Source organism: Centrocercus urophasianus, unplaced genomic scaffold (genome assembly GCF_019232065.1).
Source record: "Centrocercus urophasianus isolate 14NV4802_14NV808 unplaced genomic scaffold, USGS_Curo_1.0 seq_27, whole genome shotgun sequence".
Classification (NCBI taxonomy): Eukaryota; Metazoa; Chordata; class Aves; order Galliformes; family Phasianidae; genus Centrocercus; species Centrocercus urophasianus.
Window position 1 is genome coordinate 549,314 of NW_024884833.1, and position 26,367 is coordinate 575,680.

The following is a 26,367-nucleotide window of genomic DNA, read 5'->3' on the forward strand; positions in this document are numbered from 1 at the left end:
CCCCCCCCCCCCCCCCCCCCCCCCCCCCCCCCCCCCCCCGGCCAAACAGTGTCACTACACAGTCATTTTAAAAACCTTCACAGTGTCTTAGTCCTTAATATGGTTACTTCATGAACTTAAATATCCCAGAGTCTTAAATCATTTTCTTCAGATACAAGATAATCCAGGTGTAGGACGTAATTTACCACCTGGATTAAAAGTATTGTTCAGGTTATTTTTTAGCTTTGGAAGTACAAGCAAATCCAGATGGCAGAGGTTTACGAGCTGTCTTTGTGCTGTACTAAAGATTACTGAAATTTTCTTGACCTGAGATGGTCCCGTTAGTTCAGAACTCAGTGTTCCAAATTGTATTTTTTTTCAGCTGGGCTTTTTGTTGTTAGAAACCGACTGGCGATGTGTTTCAAGCACTCTGTAAAAGCACTAAGTGGAATTCACAATTTCAGCAACCTTGTATACAAGAAGAGCAAAGTACACACAGCAGTTTTCAGGCTGAAAATATCAGTTTCTGATTGTCCACTTTAATTGCCTTTAATGAGCACCTTGGAGAAAGTTTTAGATTCTTCTAATTTACTCAAACAAACTTGGCTTCTATGTCTATTAATGTCTATTAATTAATCCAAAGTTAAACTGTTTACTCTTCTGCTTTTCTTCTTAAAGAAATTTGTAGGGAGTGTGTAACACCTGTGTAAAAGGTTGATATCACCTAACTTTTCGATTTACTGCTTTAATTAAGGAGCTCTATTGCATTCCATATTCCTTTCAAGTTTATTGCTAGATCTAATTCTTGGAAAATACAACATCAGAAGGTGCTCAAAAGCACACCTTTATGAATGATGAAAGGTCTTGTTTTCCAAGTGGAGTGACTGGATTAAGTCAACCTAGGAGCTTAGCTACTTAGATCACACTTTCGGATAAAAAGCAGTGTTCCAGAACGTTTACGTGCTTTCTTAAGATTTCTCTGTGTGTTGTATAACACAAAATAAGCTGTGATTCTGCTGGTACTTATAGACAAATTAATGGTATTAGTTGATATGAATGTTAATGATATGAGTTCCTTATTGGACATTTTTTTGAAGCAGTATGACATACTGCACTTTGCATGATCATTTCAAGTTTAACTGCAGTTTCTGCATGCTTTTTAAGTCATTTACAGCCTGATGTTACAGGACATGGTTCTAACATGGGTGGTAGGTATCAGTTCCAGTATTGCATTGCAACGGCCACTCTTGTGTAGTAGCATAAACACAGTGTTGGCTTACTTTTAAGTATTTATAACAACCTTCTACAGAAGAGTATTTTAAATTGATAGTGTCTCTAACACTAGGAAAATAGATCTGAAGGATATAATCTGTTTCCGTACTTAAGGATATTTGTAATATCATAAGAGGGCTACTAGATACCATAAACCTAACTGCTATTTGGTGACACTTTCAATATTGTTCTAAATAATTTAATGAGACCTTAAATGCTTCTGAAGCATGCCAGTCACAAAGAGAATGAAAACTGAAAGTGGCATCTGCCGCTAAGTAATACTTCTAATGGCTGTTGTGTAAGAAGAGCTAGCAAAAAAAAAAAAAGACTGAAATTGCCTGTTTTGTTGTTTTTGCTTTCATGCAGGCTTTAACAACCCATTAAGAAATTGAGATATAGCTTGACAGTCTAGTATTTGCCTGATTACTTTTGCTTGTCATTTGTGTTTATGAACTTGAGAACAGGAGTGTCCTTAAACACTCAGTAGTTGGAAAAAAAAACAAATAATATTTCTTTCTTTTCATTTAACATGCTGTCCAGGCAAATGTATTTTCAGGGATTCCTGTTAGTACCTTTATGTAGCGCTGTGGGATGAGTTTGTATACTCATGCCAAAAGTATTCTTAGAACTGAGCATATTGCAAAGGTGACTGTGGAATTACTGGTTCAGCACCCATTCCGACAAGTAACCATAATATTTTTGAAGAAGTTTTTCTACTTTTGTATGTTTCGTATGTTCGTATTATACTTAATTTTTCTGAGGGTTATTACTTATACTTCTGGGAGGATTCAATTCCGTAATGCTTCCATGAATTCTGATAACATAGGGCATTGTTTGCAGGGAATAGGAGGAGTGAGGGGTCTTTTTTGGGGGGGCTTTTTTTTTTTTTCCTGATGGTTATTTTTGCTAAGAAAAATTGTATTCTGGGATGGTTTTAAAATTTTTGATCTGGCTCGACAGATAGGCTGGAGAGTGATTTGATACGTTATTGTTCTCTTGCTACAGAGGTCTGAGGATATGACCTTATTAGCAAAGATTTTTGTTATGTTAACATCAGAATAGTGTCAAAAGTAATTCAAGAAGCATTGTCTAGCAGTTTTTTATTGTTCTGGTTGTCGCATGGAGCTCTTTAAATGCTGATTGTTTTCCAACTTCGTTACGCTTAAGCTTTCAATTCTCAGTGATGCAATAATGCTGGGTATAGGTATACTTATAGATACACACATTCGTTAGATTAATGTAAGTCAAATTGCGAGAGCTTGATTTTATTAGGCTTTGTTTCGTTAAAACAGAACACCCTTGTCCACAGAATAAGGCAATATTACAAGTCATTGACTTGGTCTAAATCTGTACCTTTTGCTAATATTCCAGGAATATGTTTTTGCTCATGGTACAAACAGATGTTCTTTCCCTGACTATCCCAAACTCCATATCCTGCCTCGTTTGAAGTCTGTAATCTTATCTTTGTTACTTTGCTTTCAGATTTAAACATGACATCACTAGTCATAGATCAGTCTATAATCATAAACTACTCCTGGAAAGAAAACTAATTAAAAAAAAAAATGAAGAAAAAACCCAAACAAACTGTGAGCAGAATGCTGATTTATTATAAATGACTTGGAAATCACTGGGTTAGTCTGACCATTTAATTAATGTTAACCAGGTCTTACTTTAATTCTTTTTAAGGAATGTGAGTAGTCGTTGTATGATAAGTAGCGTGTGAGTTGTTGGAAAAGGCTTCTTCTTCATGACATGGGCTATTCATGACGTAGCATAGATCTGCGTGACTCTCAGAACATAGTACATATTCCTAGACAGACTACTTATAATTCAAGCATTCTCCTTTCTTTAACTCTTTCTCATGCTAATGGACATAACTAGCTTGTGGACAGAATATACAAATTAATCTGAGTCATAATTGGTAAATAAATCGCAATTCATAGAATCATTGAATCATTTGAGTTGGAAGGGACCATTAAAGGTCATCTGTCCCAACTTCCCAGCAACAAACTGGGAGATTGGCAGCTAGATCAGGTTGTTATAACTAGACATGGAATTTTGTGCTTGTCATGGTTTTATGATTTTTGATTATCAGTATTCCACATCGTAACATCATGTAGTGCACTGGTAGTTAAAGAGTTAGTGCTACAGTTCCAGGCACCTGTCTGGAAGAGGAGAACGAAATCCCCCAAAAAGCTTTGTGGTCAGAGAGGAGATAAAACCCCTGGCAGGGTCAGCTGATGCCCTTTTTTCCTTCTGCTCTCCTCCCTGCTACTTGACTGCTTGTCTCACCTCAGTGTTATGGTGAGGCCTTTCCACCTTTCAAACACTCTCTCTCATTATATTTGATTTATTAGTTCCAATTCTAACTATGCTGTATTATATTGAATTGTAGTGTCTTATCTTGCATTCCTATTCCATATTTAGTAAATTAGTTTGTTTCTCTTCAGATCATTGCCGCTGTTTTTAATCATTCTGGATCCCCTGTTTCCCCTTTCCAGAGACGCGGATCTGCAGATCCCTCTGCCCTGCTAGTCAAGGAAGTGGGCCAAGCCAGCCTGTAAACCATTTGACAACTGTTAACACTACTTAATCATGGTAGAACATTCAAGCTGTTCAGATTTAGTTCTTCACTGACTTGGCTTTAGACTTCAGATATTTTGTGGCACTGTTTATTTTCTGTCAGCATATATATGCTGTGTTTTAAAAAGGGATCGATAATGGTGTTTATGTGTTCCCACTTGTATGTTGCCTATATATTTCCAGAAGCAAAGTACTTTACCCATCACTACACTGGTTGCCAGGAGCTTCCCTTATTCCATGGGATTCTGGAAATTATGCTAACAGAGATTATATTATCTAACAATCTAGAGATTGTCCAGTCTAGCTGGAATAGACGAGATGAAGCAAAAGTTATGTTGTCTCCAGTAATATCTGATTTGTTATTCCAGTAGTAGCCTAGTTTCTGGAACTACTGCTGAATTTTCTTTTTACTTTAAAATGTAGGGTGAAATTTTATAAGACATTTCAAAAACGAATTGTTTGCAGGAGGATTGAGTCTTCAAGATGAGCCTAGAATAATGTGAAGAAACAGCTGCAGAAATTCATTGAAATAGGTATCATTTTTCCCATCAAATGTATTGTTACAAGATAGTTACTTTTATTTGTTTTGGGTTTATATATATTTTGAATGCATTTTTTTGTGAACTTCAATGACCTTAACAGTAATAACACAGACCTCTGGTAGTATGAAAAGCTTACAAATATGAATTGTCGTAGAGCTGCAAGAACTCTTGTATCCTATGTGTTCAAGACTTGTCAGAAGTGTGGGGTTCTGCTGGATGGTGGGAGGAGAAAGGTTAGTTGAATTTGTGTAAGTAGCTTGCTAGTTGGTATGAAATTCTAGGGCTCTGGGCACCTGAGTCAGTGTTGGCAGTCACCTGTAGAAGAATACTTGAGATTTCAATTTGTTTGATAATTGAAACTGATGGAGCATATCATCAAGGTCTTCAGTATGCTTTTTGTCTAACTGGTTTGAAAACTTTGAAGTTGGGTAGTTCCCGTAGTTGTCAAATGTGGAACAGTTGTTCTATTGAGAGTACAACAGAGAACAATCAGTAGCCTTATTTTGTATTTAGTTCTGCTTGCTTTAGGCTACTGTGTAACCAAACAATGAATGAAACATCTGGAGTCTCATTTGTGACTTCAGTGCACTGGACTTTAGGGCAGTGCACACTTCATCAACCGTAGGTAACTACAGTGTTGGTAGTGGTAGTTAACAGGAGTAAAGAGAGTAGTTGATTATATATTTCTATTTACACAGGTCTTACCATTGTGGAAGGAAAACTGACTCATATCTTGAGTATGGCCTTTGTCTCTAACTGTACTTCATCCTTCCATATGGGTGGGTTTTTTTGCCTTGAAGAGGCACAGAGGATAAAGGAATAAACTTTCACTCTTGTCTGTCCTGAGATCATTTTAATGTAGTAGAAGACTGCCAGTGAGAGGATTGAGAATTCCTTCCTAGTTCTGTCTTGTCTGCTTCTTCATCCTTCCTGCTTTTTTTTCTTCTATAAAAAGAAGATCCAAAGTCTGTAAAAATGTCTATTTCTAATTTTACACTCTCAGCATTTATTCAAGACACAGGCTTTTATTTAACTGAAGTAGTTGGCTTCTCCCTTAAATAACTTTGACACAAATTTATGGTCTAATGGTGTAATTATGGTCTATGAAAGAAAGATTTGTAAACCAGTTACTTCTATGGTTGTAAAATTCCACCTTGTTTTCTTTTGACAGCTAGAAGATGGACACACGTTATTTGATTACAATGTTGGACTCAATGACATTGTTCAGCTTTTGATACGTTCTGAATCTGAAGCTCCTGCCGCTGCTTCTGTGACTGATCAAGATGGAGAAGTCAATCCCTGTGCTATTTCTAACTGTAAGAACAAAGTAAAAAAACCAAGTAGTGGATCACCTAGTCAGCCATCTACATCATCTCGCTCGTTTCTCATTGATCCTGGCATAGGATTGTACAAGGTATGTAAGGCTTTAAAAACTGAAAACTTATCTTTTACTTTCAGGTTTAGTTTTACTGTTCAAGTTTTTTTTTTTAATCGTATATAGATATGTATACGTGTAAATATATACATGTTTATATATATAGGTATGTGTCTTTATTACTGTCTTTCATGATCTGAAGTAATTTCCCACTTGGATGAAAGTAAATTAGACTGAACTTGTATAGGTATCTGTGCAGATTCATGAAGCTTCACTGATGGATATATTTTATTAGTGTTAAATTGATCTAAAGAACTGACTTAAAATTTTAACTATTTCATGTCTAATTGAGAGTGTTGTGTTTTCAAAGTTCAGTCATATTGATTAGGTAATCTGATTTTTCAGGAGTTATTTGAGGGTAGTATTATAGTTAGGTTTTTTAAAATGACTTCATTTAACAGGCTGCCCAGGGAGGTGGTGGAGTCTCCTTCTCTGGAGATGTTCAAGACCTGCCTGGATGCCTACCTGTGCGACCTGCTGTAGGGAACCTGCTTTGGCAGGGGGGTTGGACTCGATGATCTCTGGAGGTCCCTTCCAACCCCTACAATTCTGTGATTTATGGTCATGTATTCCTGTACCAGGCTGTTGTAGCCTTTGTGTGTGTTCCTAAACTGTAACATAATATTTTCTCCTAAACCAGTTTTTCGGTGTTTTGTGTCCTCTAATAAGCTTAAGGTACCTGGGAAGCAGTAGTGCTTTCTGTAAACTGAGGAGAAATATCCATGGGGAGGGAAATCTGTGGAAAAAGTGTGACTTTATCCCTATTTATTTATTTTCACTCTGATCAAATACAAGTTTTAATAGTAATATCTGTCAGTATGAGATAAAATAGAACTTCATATGTGATACAATGGATATGATTTTATTTCTTTATTTAGTAATCATGTCTTTTTTATTGATAGTTCTTGTACCTTTCAGAATTTTTCCGTATTGTTATGTAGGATTGCATTTAGGATACCAGAAACTTAATTTAAACAGAAAATGGGCAATTTCCCGATTTACTAGGTAGCTGAGTATTTAGAAGGATGTATATATACAGGTAATGGTAATATTGTACTTTCCTGAGAAGTATCTGTTATTCTTTTTGTAATGGACATTATTCAGCAAGAGAAGAGAAGGCTGCAAATGCCGTACTTCTCTGTCTTTGTCTCATGTGAAGAAATGTTCATATTCAAACCCGTCATCCAGATGGGAAACTGTTAGATTGATTTTAAACTGTTACACCACATTTCAGATGTTAAGTGCTAAATTATGATATATTCCAGCAGCACTCTGTGCAATTAGTTTTATAGCTCATTGTTGGAAAAAATGAGGGAGATGTGAAATTGACATCTTAAAATGTTAGGACACAAGATTGTGTTCATCCTTGCTTTCTTTTTAGTCTACATCCATTACAACGAAAGTAAACCTAATTCTTCAATTGTGATGTTTTACCCTTTATGCTTAGGGATTATACGTAATAGAATAGGGAGAAGACTGGAGGAATGGAAGGTCATAGAGGGTAAGCTGATCAAAGAGAAGGAATATTAAAGAGTATCTTGAAGAATGCTAAGTGGTATTCAGTTTCTCTGAAGTGTTTTTTTCTTTTTTTTCCTCCGTTTTTTCCTGGAGTTAAAATGGAAAACGAAATGGAATGGTAGTATTGACAAACATAGTCAAGGAGACCTGGTCTATCAAGTTGCCTGGAAATTTTGCCATCTGTAATACTGGAGACCTAGCACTTTCTCCTTAGTTATCAGTGAAATTGTAACTTTTTGAGCCAGCTTTATAATTTTAGTATATCTAGCAAGAAAATAATTGGTGGAAGGGTACAATCATTCTGATCTTAGGTATTCTGTAGATGACAAGTAGGTACGCCTAGAAGATTTCTGATTGTAGAATCAGAAAACTCTAAGAATTCTGACAAGTAATGTAATTCAAAGGTACAAGATTTGCTTAATAAAAGTCAACAAAAAAGACCATAACCTAAGGCACATCAGATGGCTATATACATGGATTAATTTTATTATTTTGCATTGTTTGTCAGACAATAAGGAGTTATCTAGTTATGGGAAGAAATAATCTTTTTTTTTTTTTTTTTTTTATAGCTGAACAAAGTCTTGTGCATTCCTGGTTATCTGTCTACAGCTGGGCTCAATATGCGTGTTACTTACTCAGTGTTTGAAACAGCATCAGTCTTTGTGCCCTCCTTTGTGGTTTCAACTACCAAGGAAAAAAAAAAAAAAAAGTAGAAGTTAATTTGCAAAAAAACCAAAAGTTCTAATTATTGTTGAGTGGTTAAAATAATGATTTAAACAGTTCCTCTGTGTGGTCACTGTATATTATCTAAATTACAGTTTAGAATTGGTGGTGTGTGAAACAATTCTCAACTCCTCTTCCTTTTCATGAAGACTGAGAATTGTCAGTGATATCTGGCTTGAGAACTGGATTGTTAGTTGTTTCTTGTTCTGTTTGATGGCTAATCTAGGAGCTGTTCTGTTCAGTGTCTTTACTGGTGGCCAGGTTGGAAAGGAAATGCTCATTCTTTGACTATGACACCAATGTATTGGGTAGTGTAGCTGGTGTGAAGTCAAGTCTGCCATGCAGAAGGGTCTGTGTAAACAGGAGCAATGGGCTTCTTTTGAACCTCAAGAAGTTCAAGTCTTGCACTTGAATTGAGCTGACCTTTTCCCATGGAGCAGGCTGGAGCAGTGACAGCCAGTTTGGGAGTGGCTTTGCTGTAGTGGCATCTGGAGCTGTAGTAATATTGGCTAAACAGCTTTCAGTGCACCATGGCAGTGCTGGATGTCAGCAGTGCGTCTACAGGAACTGGCTCTGTCAGGAGGAACGTAGCCAGCTAGTTGGAGGAAGTGGTAATTCAACTTGCCCCTTGCTGTACCACCATCTGCATCAAATGTGGGATGCTTCAGTGTGAGAAAAGTATTGATAAACTTGGCAAGCTCAGCTGGGGTCACAGAGGTGTCCAATGTAGTAGCATTTCCATCTTAAAGAGAATACCACAGTGGTCTTACCTAACCTGTGAAAGAGAAGGCTTTGAGAGAGAAAGGACCTTCCAAAAATATGCAAAAGTCTTCTTACTGAGGTATGAAACAGGAGAATGAAAGACAGAAGATGGGCTTTGAAAAGAGATAATAAAGACAAAAGGAAATGGTTTCAAACTGAAAGAGGGTAGATTTAGGTTGAATAGAAGGATAAATTTTTTACTTCAGAGATCTCTTCCAACTCCAAGATTCCATTTAACTATAAGGATTATTAAGAGCTGAAATATTGCCTTAGGGTATGGAATATCTATCCCTAGAAGTTTGAGAGACACAGCAAGCAGATAAAGTGCTGGACAAATTTATGTGTTCAATTTTAATCTTGTTTTGAGCAGGAATTTGGACTATAGATCTCCTGAGGTACCTTAGAACTTAGTGATTGGTGAAAATCAGAATGAATTTTTTTCATTTCGTTTTGTCATGGCACATCTATTGATTCTGCTTGGTTTATTTTTTCCACTGTTCTGTGACATCCTTTAGAACTCGCAGATATTTATGTAGTTGTTCTGTTGTATTGTACCTCTCATATTAGCCCTAAGAGCCAGATTTGTTTGCTGCCTTTACTTTGTCCTTTCAGAGCCTTTTAATTTGAAGGTTTTCATGTAGAGATATAAAATGGAGTCTTTTAGATTTTGCTTCCAGAAATGTATAACTTCTATTTGCATGCAGTATTTTCCTTTAGTAATTAAAAGCGTGCTTGTTGATTGTATTCAATATTTTGTTCTATGTTCCTGTGAGTTATTTTGTAGTATCAGTTTGAACCAGAACCATCCTATTGATCAGTACAATGCAAATTTGCTCTTTCTGAGTTTTATGCCTACACTTAAACTGCAGCAGCAATTATTATTTATCTCATTATCAATCTTCATATTTTGGTGCAAATTTTGAAGTAGTTCACATGAAGTTTTCAGAGTAAAGTATTAACACATAACAGTTGACAAGGTTATAGAGTTTTGTAGAATCATAGAAAGGTATCAGTTGGAAGGGACCTCTAAGATCATCTAGTTCCAACCCCCCTGCAGCAGGCAGGCACACCTCCCACTAGACGAGGTTGCTCAAAGCCCCATCCAGCCTGGCCTTGAATACTTTCAGGGAGAGGTCATTCACAGCCTCACTGGGCAACCTGTTGCAATGTCTTACCACCCTCATACTAAGGAATTTCTTCCTAATATCTAGTCTGTATCTATTCTCTTCCAAATTAAAGACATTTCTCCTTGTCCTGCCACTATGCACTTGCTCAAGCTAAATGAGTTAATGTTGTTGAATCTTATACAGATTAAGGTTAATAGGGTTAAGCAGTTTTATGGTAAGTTGCCTTATTTATTCTTGATTGAGATTGTAGAAGAGAAGCATAAATTCATTATTGAATTTTCTTTTCAGATAAATGAGTTGGTGGATGCACGTGATGTCAGCATTGGAGCCTGGTTTGAAGCTCATATAGAAAACGTTACCCGAGCAACAAAGGGACATAAGAATGGTAAAGCTCAAGGAAAGAGCAGTAATACTTACAAAAGGACTAATGGAAGCTTAAGTCAAGATCATTCTAGAGAGAATGCAAATAATTTGGACAGTACACCATCTACATCTTATTCAGACTGTATGGACACTGAAGAAGCTATTTATCATATCAAGTATGATGAGTAAGTGCTCCTGATAATATTTTGAGGACATCACATACTGTTATTTGGTTTGTATAAATAAACCAAGAATTTCTTGAAGAAATTTGTAATCAAAGAAAGCAAGTTCAGTATCAAGAAAGAATATTAAAATATTCACTAATCACACTTTTTGGTTGGATATAGTGAGTATATTGGGAGTTCTGTTATATTCATGCCTAAATAATCAAGTCCTAATTTGTCTTTATAAAACTTTAAAATCCATCCTTTGTATGTGAGAAGAAAAAATTATTTAAATGAATTTTCACTGTTTGGTTTTTTTTTTTTCCAAACAAAATATCATTTATCTATTCTCTGTGCTTATTCAGTTCCTCTCATTGGAGTATCGTGAGCAAATTTGGGTATGCAATCTTGATGAACTTTATTATAAATGAAATAGTTATGCACAAAATAGCAGTCCTGCATTGCTGGTAAAGGATTATTTTAGAGAACTTGATGACGTGAGTGCATGAAATTTCATTCAGAATTGCACTGAGGGAGAGCTGTGTTTTTCTTGTGATTTTTTTTTTCTTCTGTTTTTCCAGTAAAAACACTGCACCTGCAATGTTTGGATTGGAGTAAGCCTTCATATTGTTTACTAAGTTTAAAGGGATTTCTTTCAACCAAGTTTTGCATCATTTCATTCTGGAGAAATTGGCCTTAATTACTTATTTATTTTTTATTTATTTATTTTACCCCTTAGGTAACATTTGCTGAAACATCAAGTTAAACATCTGAATGAGTAGAATTGTTGAGAATTTAACATTTTTGTTACTGAGAATGGTAGAACCACTGCAGTTTGTGCAGTCTGAGCTGCATGTAAAGAAAAGTATATTTGGTATTAACTAGATCTCCAAAAGATGTTTTTAGAGCAGCTATTTTAACTTTAGTTATTCTAATATGTAACTGAATCTGCTTTTGCAAGGAAAAATAAAAATATTTCCATGTTGAATAGAGTACGCTTTGTTGTTCTTGTTAGCAGCAGTTACAACTTCATAGACTTTTAAAACTCTTAAATTCAGAGATAAAACTCTCTGTAACTGTGTAAGTTAAAGTATTCAAGTTTCTATTTTAAACTTTCTAATTTTCTAATATTTTATCAGATACTGAAGTACACGGAAAGAATTTAATCATGAAATATAATCAAAATACTTTCTATTGTAATCATATGTGCATTGTGGTTTGATTTCAAAGTCTTAAAGATTACTTATTTTTTTCTAACAGTGTAGCTATATACAGTTGAGCCATGCACAAAAAATTTTTAGAAATAGTTGTAACTGTAAGAGGAATTGTGCTGCTCTTGTGAATGGTTTAGTTTCTTCTATGAGTACTGAAGTAGAAAATGTTGCACAACATGTTTGATTTTATTTGGCATACCCATACTAAAAAATAGAACTAACCTTTACTTATGTATACTCTAGCAAGTACTTCTTACTCTTCTTACTGTAAGATGATGGATAGCTGCTGTGTGTTCTTGCCAGCAAAATTAGATAAAACATAGAAACATAGTTTTGCGTTCAGTAGGTCATAGCCTTTAATCACTAATTCAGTGTAAGGTATTGAATGCTTGAACTTTCAGAAACAAACTGTGGGAAGGCCTTTTGGAAAGGAAGTCTTTGAAGTTCTATCAGTTACTTTATTTTAGAGGAGTATTGCTGACCTTTAGTGCAAATGTTCCACTTTTCAGTGTTAATGGTTGTGTTTTTTGTAGCACTTGATTTGCATACATTAGTGTTTACGTCTTTGTAGACCACATATGTGGCATGCTGCCAGTATGCTTCCTATGGATAAATAAGGAAAAGCGTGATGTACTTTCCAATGCAATTCCTCTCTACTCCAGAGTTTGTCAAGTCTAATTTAACTTCTCACTTCTTTGAGGTTCATATTCTGTTCTCTTCTGCACAGTTAATTGTCCCTGGATGTTCCGGTGGATTTTTTTTTTAAGTTAAACCTGTGTGTTCTGCTACCTCGCTTATTTATTATTGTCTTGTCTTTTCTTACTGTGTTGTGTCTTGAGGGAGCTATCCTCCAGCTCTTGAAGGATACGATTCTCTTAGGTAGGGCAATTTCAGCTCTGCCTTGTCTATAATAAGTGTAGTCTTCCAAGAGATGAAAATACTTGCAGTTTTCTGAAGCAGAAAGAAAATGGCTAGTGGAATGTAAATCATAAGCCTGGTGTGTGTAAGGTTATCAAAATTACTTGAATACACTGGAGAGATGTCAGAGGTGGACACACATCCACAGCTTCTTAAGTTGTCACTGATGCTTATGCATTTTCCCACTGCTTGTTTGGAAGAAAATCTTACCAAAAAGGTTATAGCTGGAGGACGCAGCACGTGTAGTATATTAAATTGATCTATTCCACTTCTCTCTCTCTGAGGCTTGCTGATAAATAGCAAATACACTTTATTATGCCTGTTTTTTGTTTTGTGGTAGACTTATTCTGCTAAGAAAAAGGTGCTCAAACATCCTTTCCCTCTTTTTTTCCCATTTGAACCTGTAGTGCTGATAGCAGTGCTTACATAAGAGTACAGAGTACCGTGCAACTCCATTTCAGGAACAGCTTTCTGTCCCTGTAAGTGAAGTCCTCAAGTGCAGACCTGAGCTGCCTTGCTATCTCTGAAACACACAGATCCTACGTGTCTTAGCTTAAATGAAGGACTGAAACTGCTGCTTCCTTCTTTTTTAGCGGACTCGTTAGTATTCACACTGTGTTCACAGGTTTGGGACAGATTTGTGCATTGTTTGATACATCTGTCTGAGAAGTCTGTTGCTGAGAATTTTATTCAAAAGTGGTGCTTCACCTCAGTCATTCTCTTGTACTACCACCTCTCAGGGAAATTGTGTTATTAAGCTACATCACCTTAGTAATTTATACCAAAGCACACTTCTGCTTTCAAACTTTTCATGTGGATGAGACAATCTGTCACAGCAAAGAACTAATTAAAATTTCTTTTAGCCAAAATGTTTATAGAAATTGTATTTATGAATTTCAGTAAAGGCTAATCTTGCCCCAGCTACTGATTGTACTTTATTCTGTGGTTGTGCATCGTAGTCCAGTCTTTATTGGATGCCAGTGTATTCCACATTTGATCCTTGAAAAAGTCTAGTATCAACAGATTTCAGGTAAATTCTGGCTTTGTTTTCTTAGCTGAAAATATTTGATAGGCTATCAAGTGAAGAATCCAAATAATTATTATTAAATTAACTTTTGGGTCACTTCCTGAAATGACTCTTCTTAGAGGCTGAAGCAGGATTTGTCCCTTTCTTAAGTGGTTTTAGAAGTGGTGCTGCTTGATTTATATATTAGTCTTGCCCAAGCCCTTGCAATTCTACACTTGCTAAAACTACTTCTAATTCTTGGACTGAATAGTTTCAGAAATGTACTTCCTCTTGATTGTCAGGGTTTTCATTTATTCCTTTGTTCGTTCTGTTTCCTGTATAAGTGGCACAGTTAAAGTGAATACAAGAGGGCAGTGGCAAAGCTTATCTAGGGAGGATTGCAATGAAGAAAAATTAACCTTTGTGAATAAGGGCTTAGAATGGCTTTCATAAGGGTAATTTCCTAATGGCTAAACAAGATTTACTGCCATCTGTGACTGCTAGTGATGTGGATAAAGAAGGGATATCCCTTCTTTATTTTGAAAGGTTTTGAAACACTAGTGGTTCTTGTTTAAGAGCACTATTTTCATTAAAGTAGAGTTTTATCGATTGTTTGCTTCATTTGGCCTCTGGTATCAACTTTGGTATCCATCTGTTGAAATAGTGCTTTTACCTGTTAAGTCCTTCTGTAGTGAGTTTAACACAGCCTTTTGCCTGGAGGCAGTATTTCAAACAGGTGTTCCTGTTTCTACAACTGTTGTCATTCTCCCTTTCTGCCACTTTTTATTCAGTGTATTTCTGTTTCACCTTTGCATGGGTTGAAGTGTATAATGGCTATTCTTGGTATTAAGGTTAAGGTGTGCTGTCTTTTTTCATGCATTACTATCATCCATTTCTTCTGCCTCCGGCAACTGTTTTCTAATGCAAAGAGACTATAAACCTGTCTTTAACATGACTCAGCTTTCTTCTCTTTGAAAGGACTTGGAATAAATCCTGTGTATGTTTGGATCTTAAAATTGATGTTACTGTAGGTAGTTACCAGAGTTTGTTTACCTGCTTAAGAATTACTATATGAGGAGCAGGGCGTTCAGTAGTTTGTACAGCAAAGATGTCTTGTATTGGTACAAAGTAAAAGCTTGCAATTTCTTGTTAATGTCTTCATTTTGTACTTTCTTGTGCAGTGAAGCTTATAGCTTAATGTCAAGGAGACAGTTCTTTCACTGCAAGTCAGGTCTGTTTCTTGTCTGTCTGGGATGTGTGTTGGATGTTTATGACCTGGTGGAATTTTCATGGATGTCTTGTCTTTGGTGTTGTAAAGAGCCTGTCAGATAAGCACCGTGAAGCAGGATTATCAGTGAGTTAACGTGCCCAATTTTGCTAAGGTGGTTTAGGTGGTGAGATAGCAGTTACAACTGGTAATGATTCCTGTAAGCTTTATTAAGTTCCTTGTTCTATGCAGGCAGAACTTAGAGTTACTTCCAGCTACAGATGTGTGAAAACTGGTTTTTATATCATCAGTTAATGTTTTGGTCTTGTTAAAATAGACCTGGTTATTGGTGACGGGTGATGATTTTATTGGTTAACAGATGTTATACAACTATGTTCTTCAAACAGAAGTTGTTTTGTTTACAGCTTTGGTTGTCTGATGGATTTTGAAGATAGATCTACTGATTACATTAGTATTTGCTGCTCTTTCTGTGCACCGTTTTTCAGTGGGTTTCTCAGACTTATCTTGTTGCACGTAATATTTTTTGGTCTGAAGAGAATGCTGCAATCTGTGAGGGATCTTCATCATTAATGCTGTAGAAAGCTGTTAGATGGTGTTAACCATCAGAGACTCTCTGCAGAGAGCCACAGCTTGCTTGTGCTTGCTTTTTTTTTTTTTTAAAAATTGTAATTTTGCAAGATTTATTTTAGGACCTGTAGATATTTATGCCACTAGCTGGAAAATCAAAGGGTACAGCAATTTCCAGTTGTCACCGTTGGATGATGGTAATTTGAAAATCTGCTGCAAGACTGCTAAGGCAGGGTTAAAGTTGCAGTATTCTTTGAAGTCTGATTACTCCTGAATTGATTACAGCCTGCTTGATGGTAAAGGCACACAGGAATGTGCTATTACTGTACCTGTAAGTAAGCGTCGCTCAGAACTTAACTCTCATTAGTCATTTAGTTTTCTACAAACTGTGTAAAATGTCATAAAAATGAAGTGAACTGTGAAAAATACCGTAATAATTTTAGATTCATAGATCATAAATGGTGTCCAAGAAAATACGAGTGTGTGTGTGGTAGCCTGTAATTGTAAGGGACTAATTTCAGTCGTCTGGGGCTGAGCTGGGCTCCTGTGTTTCTAGGTGGAAATAGGGCTAATACAGTTGTGTCAGTCTGTCAGTGGTAGCTTCCATTTTGAATGGGAAGGCTTGTTTAATAGTACTAAAATGCCTTGACCCACCAAGTCAGTATTCAAGATTTTTGTTTTGCTTCTGTCTGAGAAGCATTTGTGAGATTGTCTCTAAGATTCTTTGCTTTTGAAGTGTTTGAGTTATGTTAGGAGCGTAGGTATGTCATGCTGGCTGAAGCGGATGTGAAAACACACACGTGGGCAACAAATTTCAATTTGGACAGGGAAATGATGCATAATGAAAGGGTAGTTAAGAAGGAGGAAGGTGGGGTAATCCTGCTGGAAATAATTTCTTTAAAATGCTTACTAGTTCCCTAGGTCTCAACCTGCCTAAATAAAATAATGAAGGGATAAAATGAATAAATATTTTCTTGTTGTAAAATCTTTGAACATTCTATAAGTGTAGGAAAAAAAGGCATTTCAGGTATTGTCAACTAGATTACTAATTTATTTGATTCTTCTATGTGCCCTGTTTATTCAAGACTAATCGGGATTGCAGACAGTAAGAGAAGTTGTCACAGAGTGCTGTATAAGGAGTAACAGTTCCCGTAGAAGTTTAAAGGTTTTACTGATCCTTTTTAGAAGGAGAGGGGACAATTAGCAAAAAAAAGCAAAAAAAAAAAACCCCAAAACATTGCGTCTGAAAGATTGTGAAAGGCTGGCACTCCAAAACGCTCTGTTTTGCTGCACGCGCTATCCATACTAACTGTGTCTTGCATATTTCATGCAAGTTTCTTTGTTTATGGGTAGTCCAGGCTATTGTTAACCTGTTAAAAAATAACTCATTTATACACAATTCTACATTCTCTTCAAGAGTGTGTATGTATGCGTAGGTATATTAAGAAAAAATTTCATTGTGGTGTAATTAAAAGTCAGGAATTTTAGTAATTCTGTATGCCTTCAAAGTTATGTCCCAGACAGATTGAGATTCTTGTAAACTTTGTTATGGGTAGCTTAATCTTGAATTATCAAAGTTATAACTTCAGGCTGTTGGAGAGCACAGAACATGTTGAGAAAGTTACAAGGTAAAGAGCCACATCATTTTTTGTTTTAAGAACAACCTTTTCAGGGACATAAAAACTACAACACTTTCTCCTTTAAAGTGCCTTCTTAGCTGAAGAGACAGCGAAATAATAGTCTAAACTTGCTATTGCTTTCTTAACAAATGGTTTAAAGTTGAGACTTAATAGCTTTATTTTCAAAATATTTATTTGCACACTTCACCTTGAAATGTAGTAGTCTGGGATTTAATAGATGACAGTTATCATACTGCAACTTGTTGATAAATTGAATTTTGGAGACAAAAAGACACTCTTCAAGCATTGAGAGTTATTTTTTTTAGAAGAGGTGGCTACTTCTTCCTCTTACCTCATTTCCCAGGTGTGCAATGCCTGATAGCTCAGTGTTGTAGAATGTATTGATTGTATGGCTGTAAAATGTTCTTGCCTCCTGATGTATTTAAAAGACTAATCCTCAGTACTGTTCATCCTCTCAAATGAGTTTGGCTGGTGGCTGCACAGAATGGCAGGGTAAGGTAGAGAAGCACTGCTTGGAGAGGTCGCTACTTTCAGCAGAGTTAATGCTCATGCTGCAAACAATTGTTTTCTGTGAAGGAATGTCAGAGTACCTCCCCTTGCACTCAGTGTATTTCTCAAATGCTCCTAGTGTTCATTCTGTTTATTTTGGAAAATAGCAATTTTTGGAAATTTCCACTAACATTGCTTGTCATACTAGTTTGGAGAAAGGGTAGGGAAGTCTTGGTATTTTTTGTTTTGTTTCAGTTATTTTATATTTGCAGTTTCAGTTGTTCTAGCAACACTTGGGGAGAGGCTTGAAGGATACATTGAAAGTTCTCAGTGAATTGAAAAGTCTTGTTTATGTTCTGATGTGAAACTCATGTTTCTCAGTATTTGAATGCCTTAGGAATGAGTGGATACCAAGAAATACCTGAATTTTTACTTCACTGGTAATGAAGTAAATCAGAGGTAAGCCTTGTTATGCTGATAGTACTATCTAGTTAGAAATATTACCAGGAAAACTAAATTAAAGGGAAATAAAATTATGAGGGAATGTGCCTTGGTAGTGAATGCAAGACTTCCAGTGAGCAGTACTCAGTGTAATATCAGTGTTTGGATAATACTTACTGCTACTGTGTTTGCTTTTTCAAATATTAGGTGCTGAGTGTAGTGAAAAAATGGAAAGACAAGAAATGTCTATAATGTTTAAAGATTGAATTGTGTCAAATGATCATTAAAACTTCAGCAAACTTAAAGTAGTCTAATTAGAACATAGCTGCGAAACTGCTTCTGTTTTTGTTTGAGAATCACATCACAGGATTTTATAGGTAATGCAGTAAGTGAGAAAATAATTTTTCTAAGCATTCCTGTCTGTCACTTGTTGATTGCAGTTCTTGGAGTGAGTTCTTCATTTCTTTGTTGAGGTTTGTTAAAGGCTTGCATAAATATTAATTGTCTTTTGGTTTATCTCCATACACCTACAATACCAGAAAGTAGGCATACATAGTTACATATTATTCTTGCATAAGTTAAAACTTCATCTTTTGCATAATGTGTCTTATGCAAATAAGACTTCTCAACTTCTAGAAAGTTAGCATGGAGAGCATGGAGTGAATGGCACTTTCTAATGTTGGGTGTGATTTTTTTTTTTTCCTACTGAAGTAAACTGTGGCATTTGTTACATTGAGGTTCCAAAATTATTGTGGAAGTACTCATTGCTTATTGCTCAGTATAATGAGGAGTAATGTTGCTGTGCTTAACATATTTGCATGTGTGATTTTGAGCTAAGCTCAAAATGCTGCTTCATCTGTTTAGTTTGGGGTATGAATTATGGACAAATGTCAAATATCTGTTAGAATTTACCGAAGGCTGCTTTGTCAGAGCCTTGTGGTGTGCAGAGGCACAGCAGCAAAACTTTCTGTGTATGGTACCTGATGGAGAAGAGTATGAAATCTGACAAGGAAAAATCTTACCTGTTCATAAACTGTCCTTCAAAAGGAAGATTTGTGAGCTTACGTTTCTGTCCAGCTAGTGAGTAAAAAAGGAGTAAAAAATTCCCCCAGTGAAGATTCTACCTTTTACTTGCTTTGGAAAGCAGTAGGTTTCTGTCTGTAAATGGGGATGATAGATTGTATCTTCTGTGTCTTATTTTATTAATGATGGATTAGCAATCTTCTTTATGTGGGTTCTTTATCTAGATACTTCCAAGAGCAGAGTTGGAGTAATTAACAATGGAAATCTTTGAAGCTCTCAAACAGGAGGAAGCTTTTTGTTCTGAGTTTTCTTGGGTACAAAGATGACACGAAGCAGAGTTTGGCACAAAATAATTTTTGATGATTAAATTACAGTTATTTGTTCAAAGACCTTTCTGGAAGAACAGACACCAAAAAATCTTAATTTTAGAAGAGAATAGATTTTTTTTTTTTTAAGTCAAAGCTCCTATGCATGCATGTTGTGAATTACATTTCTTTGATTATTTTTTCAGTAGTGACATTGGAATTTTTTAACGTTATTTTTATAATCTCTTGGGTACTTCTTGCTTATTTTTGTGTACCTAAGCATTGTCTAATTTATAATTATTTTTCTAATGTTTAAGACCTGTTTTTATTTCTCAGTTCGAGTGCATCATCTTTTCATTTATTTACAGTTATCTTCAAACTTTAGGAAGGGTTTGTTATGATTTGAATGAACCAGTAGCTCAAGCTTAGCTGTCCTTAGATTTCAGTTGCCTGTTCTACTATAATGCCTTGCCATTACGTAGGTCCTTCAGTAAAACAGACATCACCTCATCGTTGCTTTGTGCTGGAACAGGTTGCCCAAGGAGGGCATTTTTTATTTTAGCTTATGTGCAGTATCACTAAACAGCTTCACCATTTTAGTCTAGCACTTTTTTTTGTAGCAGGCCATCTATTTTCTGCTAGCAGTGTTTTCTTAAAGTTGTTATTGTGCTGTATTTATATCGTATGTGAAAATCCTACAAGTACTGCTAATGTTGAAGAATTACCACACAATTGTGAAGGCTATATTATTAGACTGAAAAGTTAACATCTTAGATCTTAGAAAGTTTGTGGGTTTTTTCCTGAGTATTCTTTTTTTCGTTTAGCTGTATTGCTCGTATCACCTTTAACTTTACTAAATGAGTTTCAGTTTGGGATGAAATTGGAGCTCTTCAGATGTTATTCAGATGTTATTCATTCAGATGTTATTCATAATTGTTTGATTTTGTTTTTGTACTGACTGCTTATGTCTTCTTGTGCTACTGTGGCATCAGTTGTAAAATCTAATAACTTGCAGATAATACTGTCTAAAAATCTGCCTTAAAAAAGAAATCTTAACTGAAAAATAACAAATCGATCAAAATTTCTTAGTTGTGATGTAGTGAACCATTTGTCTTTACTTTCTTTGCTTAAAGCACTGGGTTCCTCACTGCATCTTTTCAAAATAAGTTGTCAAAAAAAAATAATCTCCCATTTACTTTACTAGATTTTTCCTTTTATAATTAAGAGATAAATGTTTTCTGTTCTAGAGATTTTAGCTTTACTGTATTTTATTCTCTATTTATAGATTTTGTAGATAACTATTTTTTAAACATGTTCATAGGATGTGTACTTGAGCTAGATCCATCACATGAATTTGATAAGCTGTGTTGGTAGGATTAGACTTCTTAAAAGATCTGTCCTAAATATGATGCTGTAGTGGAAATGTAATGAGTGCATGAAGGCAGAGTTAAATTAAAAAAATGTTCTTCCATGCTGAAAATAATTAATCTTTAGTACCTTGTTACTCTGATTTACTTACAATATGGACCACACAGAGACCAAATCTGGGTTATGTCTGTGCTAAAACTTGGAACTGGTTGTGTTCTAAATGAAAACAATCATCCATTTATGGTGCTGGTTTTTGTTTTTTTTTTTTAAATTATCTGAGATGGGAGGAACAGTCTCTAAAATTAATCAAGTAGTGGATTCTATTTGTATTAATCTTGCATTTTGAAAAGGATATTAGATCAGATTTTTATGTCAAGTTTTTTATATGTCCATAGGACATTTTTAAAAATCATACTTTCCTGAAGTGTTATCTGTGGCTTGTAAGTTATTGGTACAGAAAGAGTAATCGCTACTGTTCTTGATTTCACTTTTGAAGGTACCCGGAGAGTGGCATAGTAGAAATGGACATCAATAATCTTCGACCCCGAGCAAGAACAATTCTGAAGTGGAGTGAATTAAAAGTGGGTGACGTGGTGATGGTTAACTACAATGTTGAGACTCCAGAAGAAAGAGGATTTTGGTTTGATGCAGAAATTACCTCTTTGAGAGAAATCTCAAGGACTAACAAAGAGGTTCATGCTAAAATTCTGCTGGGGTAAGATTGATCAACTCATAAGATCTTTACATACCATATAAATTATCTTTCTGTCTACTAGTCATCACCAGATTAAAATTAATATGACACTTCAATCCCACAGCTGTCTGAGTCATGGAATTGCAGTGCACGGTTTTTAATTGTGCAAACTGTAAGTTGTAATTTCTGCATTTCATGCAATTGCTGAAGGTAATTACAGGGTTTTATGTAATAAAAGATTTCACCTGATCTAAATATGTTTTTATTTGTATTTATATGTTTATATTTAGTTAATTATAAATCTATATTAATTTATATAATTTCATTCAAAGCTGAAACATCAGTTTTCAGAAATTTCTGAGAAGTTTGAGAGCTTGTAGGTATCATTAGAAGTTAATTATCTATGACAATCTGAGTAAGTCACTGAACTGGCTGGTTAGTATTTTGATGAATAAAAAAATCATGATGCAGATACTATTGCTTATGACAGGTAAAATATGGAACTGTGGATTTGCAAGTTGCACTAATTTTTGAGTGGCTCAACTTACCAGAATATTTTTGCTTTGGTTTGGTTTTTCTATTTGATTTCTAAAAACTTATGTATGGTTCTTTGGGAACAGTGTTTTCTACAGGAATTTGTCTGATGCAACTTTCAGTAAGCTGTTTGATTGCCTTCTTAGGGGTGAAGAGATGGCCAGTCTTTATTGTCTCCTTGAAGAATTCAGTATAATCTTCCTCTCCCACTAGTTTTTCTTGTACCTCTAACATTCTCCTTTTTGGCGTAAAAGAACTGAAGACAATTGGATTCAGTCTGCTACCCCATTCTTCCAGAAGAGGGATATGTGTATTTTAAGGGATGCTTACATGCTAAGGTTGAAACTACTCTTAAAACTAAACTCAAACCGAAGTGATATGTCTCTTTTTACTTAAGCAGTGATTGGTTTCATGGTGACGTGTGCCACATAATACTCAGTGAGTAGTGTCATTAGTCTGGCAGTATATTATTTAACTGAAATAGACTAATACATAAATATTCTTCATTATGAAAAAGGAGAATTATTCTATCTGTAGGACACATTTAGTTGGAATGAAGACACAGACCTGTGATTAGGTGCAATTCAGTATTTCATTTTAAATGCAGTCATAAGTAGTACTGGGAAATTAAAAGGATGTTGACTTGGTTTATCATAGAAGTAGATTAAAATCGTCTTGGTGAATGTTATCTAATTTTAGAGCAATGGGAGTTTAATGGAATCAGTTTATTACAATCTTCTTGTGTTAAGTGAAGTTGGCATGAGGACACACTTTGGAGACTAAAATGGGGAAAAAAAATACAAATATAAAGCAAGAAATTGAATAGATATTAGTCATTAACTTGGCAAAAGAGAAGAGATTAAAAACTTCAGTCCAGACTTGAAAGATGAAGGTTTCCATTATAATGCATTTAATAGTTGTATGACATACAGTGAATTGCAGAAATGAACTTCGTCCTCTACGTCAGAACTGTATGAATTTACCTGCAGTGTAGATGTATACTGAGAGTTATTTAAAATTGTTGTCTGCAGGGGTTCTTCCAAAGCTTTTCCCACGTAGTAAAATAGGATAATCAAAACATACTTTATATTGGCTAAAGCAAGTACCAATTTAAACTGATACCGAAGGAAAAGAAATTTCCTCATGTTGATTGGACCTTGACAGAATAGCCTTTTAAAAATCTAACTAAGATGACAGTTATCTTCAAATTTGAAGGTGGTCATTATAGATGAAGTACTGTGGGATTCCCCATAGTACTGACATTTCACTATCCCCTCAAACCAAGAAAAAGACTCAGAGTTGACAAATACTTTATTTGTAAATGATGAACCTAAGTCTGTTTCTGAATAGAATCTTAATCTTGTGAATCTTCTTCCTGATTAAGAATGTATTTAAATTTTGATGGATTGTACATGAAACTAATCAAATGCAGTTTGCAGAAAGTATTTGCAATCCGAATCTTTTTTGTAATTCATCAAGGAGTAATTCCTTATCCACCTGCGTTACATAAATAATTCCTCTCAGTTAACAGTAGGTCCTCTCATTTAAAAGTAAACGTACAAGATAAATGTGCTAGTGTTTATACTGATAAACTTTACTCAGTTTACATTTTGCTTGTGTTGGTTTGCAAAATAAAAATTGGTCTGTTTTTGATATTGTTAATATAACATTGCCATTGGTACTTAACATTAGTGATTATTTTAAATAAAGGTCTGATCTGTTACAAATACTTTATGAATATATATTAGTCATGAGTTGATGATATGCTAGTGGCTAATTCTTTGTGTGCTACTTAAGAACAACCTTAGTTGATAGTAAAAAGAGGCAGCGATCTTACAGATGCTTCAGGCATATTCCACAGCCATGACTTCTTCCCCTTTCTTTCTGGTGTTATATTAAAGGGGCTGTGTGTAAAATAACCTGTTTTGTACAGAATTGTGTAAGATTTAATACATTAATGTTGATTGCTGAAGCTATTGGCTCAGTGGCAGGAAATAACAAAAACATGTGTTGTTTGTGTTATTGCTTTGGGGATGGTAAGAACATACAATGAATTCTTGCTTTTTACTGTATTTGTTGATATGCATGTTTCTTGGGTATTACTTTTAGTCATGTCTTGTTCGTAACCTAAAGGAAATGTCCTGTACAGTTTGTCATCATTAGTTCATGTTTTGGGAAACAGATGAGTATTAGATAACATTATTAAAGAGAAGTGAGACTGAAAAAAGGATTACCAAAGATATAACCACAGAGTAGTTTTCATTTGTACTGTATCTGCATTGCAACTAGAATTTGTAATTATAGGATGCTTGAGACCTTTCCAAATTGGGCTGAATGCATCTTAGATAGAAATATGTGGGAAACTGTGGTTCTGTGTGTACCAAAAGTAGGCCTGGGTCCATGAGTCTTCCTTGAGTGTGCACTTGCAGGTCAGAATGTTCCGTGTGTGGTACTTCAAAACTGATTTGAATTCAGTTTGCAGTATGTACCACAGTTCTTGAAAATTTTATGCTACTTATGCAGACTGCACTGTTCCAACACCTTGTTCTGCTTTCAAACATTTTTCCCCATTTATATTTAATTTCTGGTTTTGAAGTCATAATACTTGTTTTTCTGGCTTCACAGGCGTACAGAACTTAAACATATTATTACCGAACAGTGAACTAACAGTGAAACAAACTCTGCATACTCTCCTGGCTGATATCAAGAAATTTTGTGTCCAGAAATAATAATAATAATAATAAAAGGTTATTGGCAGTTGCACCTCTTTTTTTTTAACATTCACGAAGTGCATTACTGTTATTTTTCTATCCTTATTATGTATTATGATAATCAACATGTCACAGCTTTGTCGTATCTGATTGATTTCCAGTAGAGTAGTTGTTGATATCAAGTATTTCTTTAGACCTGCATTTTCATTCAGTATAGTTTATCATTTTGTGATATGTTTCTCTACCCAAAATAATTTGATGTTTTATTTGTTTAACTTAATATCTTTGATTAATGTTGGTTGATCTTGGAATACATTGTTTCGTTTATGTGTGGAGTATTGACAAGATTTATTTATAGCTGTTTTTTCAGAATAGCTTTTATAGGTATCAACAGGTATCCTGGTAATAAGATACTTGGTAAGAAGAACTTGCAGATTTCTTGCAGACATAAAAATGGCCTATTTCTTTAAATGACAAAACTGTGAAAGAGTGAATAAGTGTCTCACTCTTTCCCCTCCTACTTATGACTGCAGTGCAACTGTTGTCTTCTAAAGAAGAGACCTTTATGAGTTAGCACAGTAGGAACTTCTCAGTACTCTTGGTAAAGGGAAAAAATGTTTGAAGGACAGATCTTGTTAAATGAAAGGAGTAGGCCTATCCTGTGAATCAAAATCTTCCAACACTAGTTGTGCAACTAACCAGAAATTTGACTTTTGATACCATGGGACCCATATCAGAATCTCATATTTGAATCTTTAGCTGAAAGCATTTGATCCTCAAGTGCAATGAGTGCATCTACACCAACAGGCTGATAAACCTGGTGAGTAATGTTTGAGGTAATGAAGAGGGTTTATGATCCCATCTTAAAAGGGTATTGCTATGTACGTGGAAAATAGAGGGCACTGGTATGGAGATAAGAGTGATGTTGATATTGCTAAAGAGTTGATTCATCTCAAATGCATGTATGCAAATATTGTATATACAGGGGATCAGGGGATGTTCAGTGGGATAACAGTGGCTGAGAGGCTGTTAGTCAGGATTACAGGTCAAAAAGGATGGCAGTATTGTAGTAATTGACCTGATCAGGCTGAGAAAGTGCACAAAGCCTCATTTAACATTGTCTGAATGACAAGGTACCACTTCAGATGAGAGATTTAAAATTCCTGGACACCTGCTGGCAGGACAACACATTGGAATGTCAGCAGTCAAGAGAATTTCTGGATAATGTCAGAGAGCTACATCTTACAGATAGTGGATAGGTCAACTGATGATACACAGCTGGATCTGCTGTTTATTAACAAGCTGTCTGGAGATAAGATGATTAATGGTAACCTTGGCTACACCGATCATTAAATGTATCAAGATCTTGGTGGAAGTGAGGAAGGAGTACCAGAGTACAGGCTCCCTCCTTCAATAGAGAAAACATCAATTTCTTTCTGAAAACTGACATAATTGGGGATTTTGAACATATAAAGATGCTAAATGAACACAAGCTTATCTGGAGTTAATACTTGTATGGGATATCAGTGGCAGCACAAAGAACTTTTACCACTGCCTTAACAGTAGAAGGCTGAGTAAGGAAGTATGGATGTGTTTGTAAATAGGATATATGATTCAGTATGACAGTGATAATATATAAAACATATTTTATATATATATATGCACACACACATATAATATATATATATATAAAGCAGACACTGCCTTCATTGTCTCAGTCTTCACCAACAAGGTGTTTCTGATAACTCTGCCTAGTAAAAT

General features: G+C 35.3%; 1 protein-coding gene across 2 annotated transcripts in view; it reads left to right on the forward strand.

Moving 5' to 3' along the window:
• Nucleotides 1-26,367, forward strand: part of UHRF2 (ubiquitin like with PHD and ring finger domains 2) — a 76,193-nt gene that overhangs the window by 8,964 nt on the left and 40,862 nt on the right. For both annotated transcript variants that reach the window (XM_042826817.1, XM_042826816.1), the window contains exons 2-4: nt 5,548-5,790; nt 10,230-10,489; nt 21,164-21,382. In XM_042826817.1, the coding sequence (XP_042682751.1) occupies nt 5,548-5,790; nt 10,230-10,489; nt 21,164-21,382 (722 nt within the window). The remainder of the gene's footprint in view (nt 1-5,547; nt 5,791-10,229; nt 10,490-21,163; nt 21,383-26,367) is intronic.